At 61.2% G+C, this 1765-nt stretch overlaps 1 protein-coding gene across 1 annotated transcript in view; it reads left to right on the top strand.

Moving 5' to 3' along the window:
• Positions 1-122: 122 nt before the first annotated feature.
• Positions 123-1765, top strand: part of MROH1 (maestro heat-like repeat family member 1) — a gene marked incomplete at both ends in the record, with an annotated part of 11664 nt that continues 10021 nt past the window's right edge. The window contains 2 exons of the mRNA XM_010142993.1: positions 123-268; positions 566-697. Of these exons, the coding sequence (XP_010141295.1) occupies positions 123-268; positions 566-697 (278 nt within the window). The remainder of the gene's footprint in view (positions 269-565; positions 698-1765) is intronic.

The raw sequence follows: 1765 nt of genomic DNA, 5'->3' as shown, positions 1-1765 counted from the left end.
GGCTTCGTTTAGCTGCCTGCATGGCTCGTTGAAGGACGGTGACAACGCACAGAGACTCTTCTGCTGTGGCTCTCGTTAGCCCAAAGGATACAGAACCTTTGCTGCTCTCTTGCCTTGCTCAGGGCTCGCCACAACGTTGATGGACGCCACAACAGATAAGGACCCGCTGGTCCAGGAGCAGATCTACAATGCCTTGTGCTACCTGGGGGAGTCTGAGCCGGAGGAGATCCTCCACTCCTGCGACGAGTACCTGCGGCAGCACGACAAGGTGGGGGCTGCTCCGCTCCCCCAGGGTGGTTCTGTCAGCAAGCGAGGGAGGTACCGGGGAGGATCCGGCCCACCAGAACGGGGAGGGGACCAGCTGGCTGAGAGCTCTGGTCTGAGGGGCTGGGCTTGTACCGGCCATCACACACTGCTGTGGGTGAGAAATGGAGGAAGAGGGGTTGGTGGTTCAAGCCACTGCACATTCTGGTGTGGTGGAAGTGCTACCCGGCCCCTTGCCAGGCATCTCGCAGCCCCAGGGCAGCCATGGTGCCTCTACCCAGCGCTCTCTGTCCCTTTTCAGCTGGCCTATCCTCACCGGGTGATCATCCTGAAGGCCATGGAAACGGTGGTGAGGAACAACATCACCCTCCTGGACAAAAGCACAGCAAAGGTCGTCATCTTCCTGGCGTCTAATGAAATGACCAAGTCAAAGGTAAGACCTGAAAGCTCCAGTTCCTTTAGTTGTTTCTGCCCCATCACGGTTGGGTCTGCAGCAGCCCCAGCGGCAGTGGTTACTGGGAGCTCTTCCATGGAAGAGAAGGGCTGGTTACATGGTGGGCAACGAGTTCCCATGAGCCAGCGATGTGGCCGAGAGGCTGCTGGTGTCCTGGGACCAGCAGGTCAGGGAGGTTCTCCTGCCCCTCTGCTCTGCCCCAGTGAGGCCACACTGGAGTATGGGTCCAGTGCTGGGCTCCCCAGTTCCAGAGGGACAGGGAGCTGCTGGAGAGAGTCCAGCGGAGGCTGCGAGGATGAGGAGGGGCTGGAGCATCTCTGTGGGTGGTGCCAGGGCTGTTCAGCTGCAGAAGAGCAGCCTGGGAGGGGACCTCATCAGTGTGACCAGTTAGCTAAAGGGGGGGCAGGAGGACGGGCCAGACTCTGCCCAGTGGTGTCCAGTGACAGGACAAGGGCCAACAGGCACAAACTGGGAGCCGGGAAGTTCCACCTGGCCATGAGGAGACAGTTCATTGGGGGGAGGGGGAGAGTGCTGGGCCCCCCAGTTCCAGAGGGACAGGGAGCTGCTGGAGAGAGTCCAGCGGAGGCTGCAAGGATGAGGAGGGGCTGGAGCATCTCTGTGGGTGGTGCCAGGGCTGTTCAGCTGCAGAAGAGCAGCCTGGGAGGGGACCTCATCAGTGTCACCAATAGCTAAAGGGGGGGCAGGAGGAAAGGCCAGACTGCCCAGTGGTGCCCAGCGACAGGACTAGGGGCAACGGGCACAAACTGGGAGCTGGGAAGTTCCACCTGGCCATGAGGAGAAAGTTCTTTGGTGTGAGGGTGAGGGAGCCCTGGCCCAGGCTGCCCAGAGAGGCTGTGGAGTCTCCTGCTTTGGAGAGATCCCAAACTCGCCTGGAGGCCAGACTGGGCACCCTGCTCTGGGGGACTGGGACTGGGTGACCCCAGAGGTCCCTGCCAGCCCCCACTGTGCTGCAAGGCTGCCTGTCTGATGCAGTGTTTGTCCTGATGTGGTCTCCTCTGCCTGCCCCAGGAGGTGATCCGGGACTGG

This window comes from Buceros rhinoceros, unplaced genomic scaffold (genome assembly GCF_000710305.1).
Source record: "Buceros rhinoceros silvestris isolate BGI_N320 unplaced genomic scaffold, ASM71030v1 scaffold29679, whole genome shotgun sequence".
NCBI lineage: Eukaryota > Metazoa > Chordata > Aves > Bucerotiformes > Bucerotidae > Buceros > Buceros rhinoceros.
This window is presented reverse-complemented; position numbering and strand designations above follow the sequence as displayed.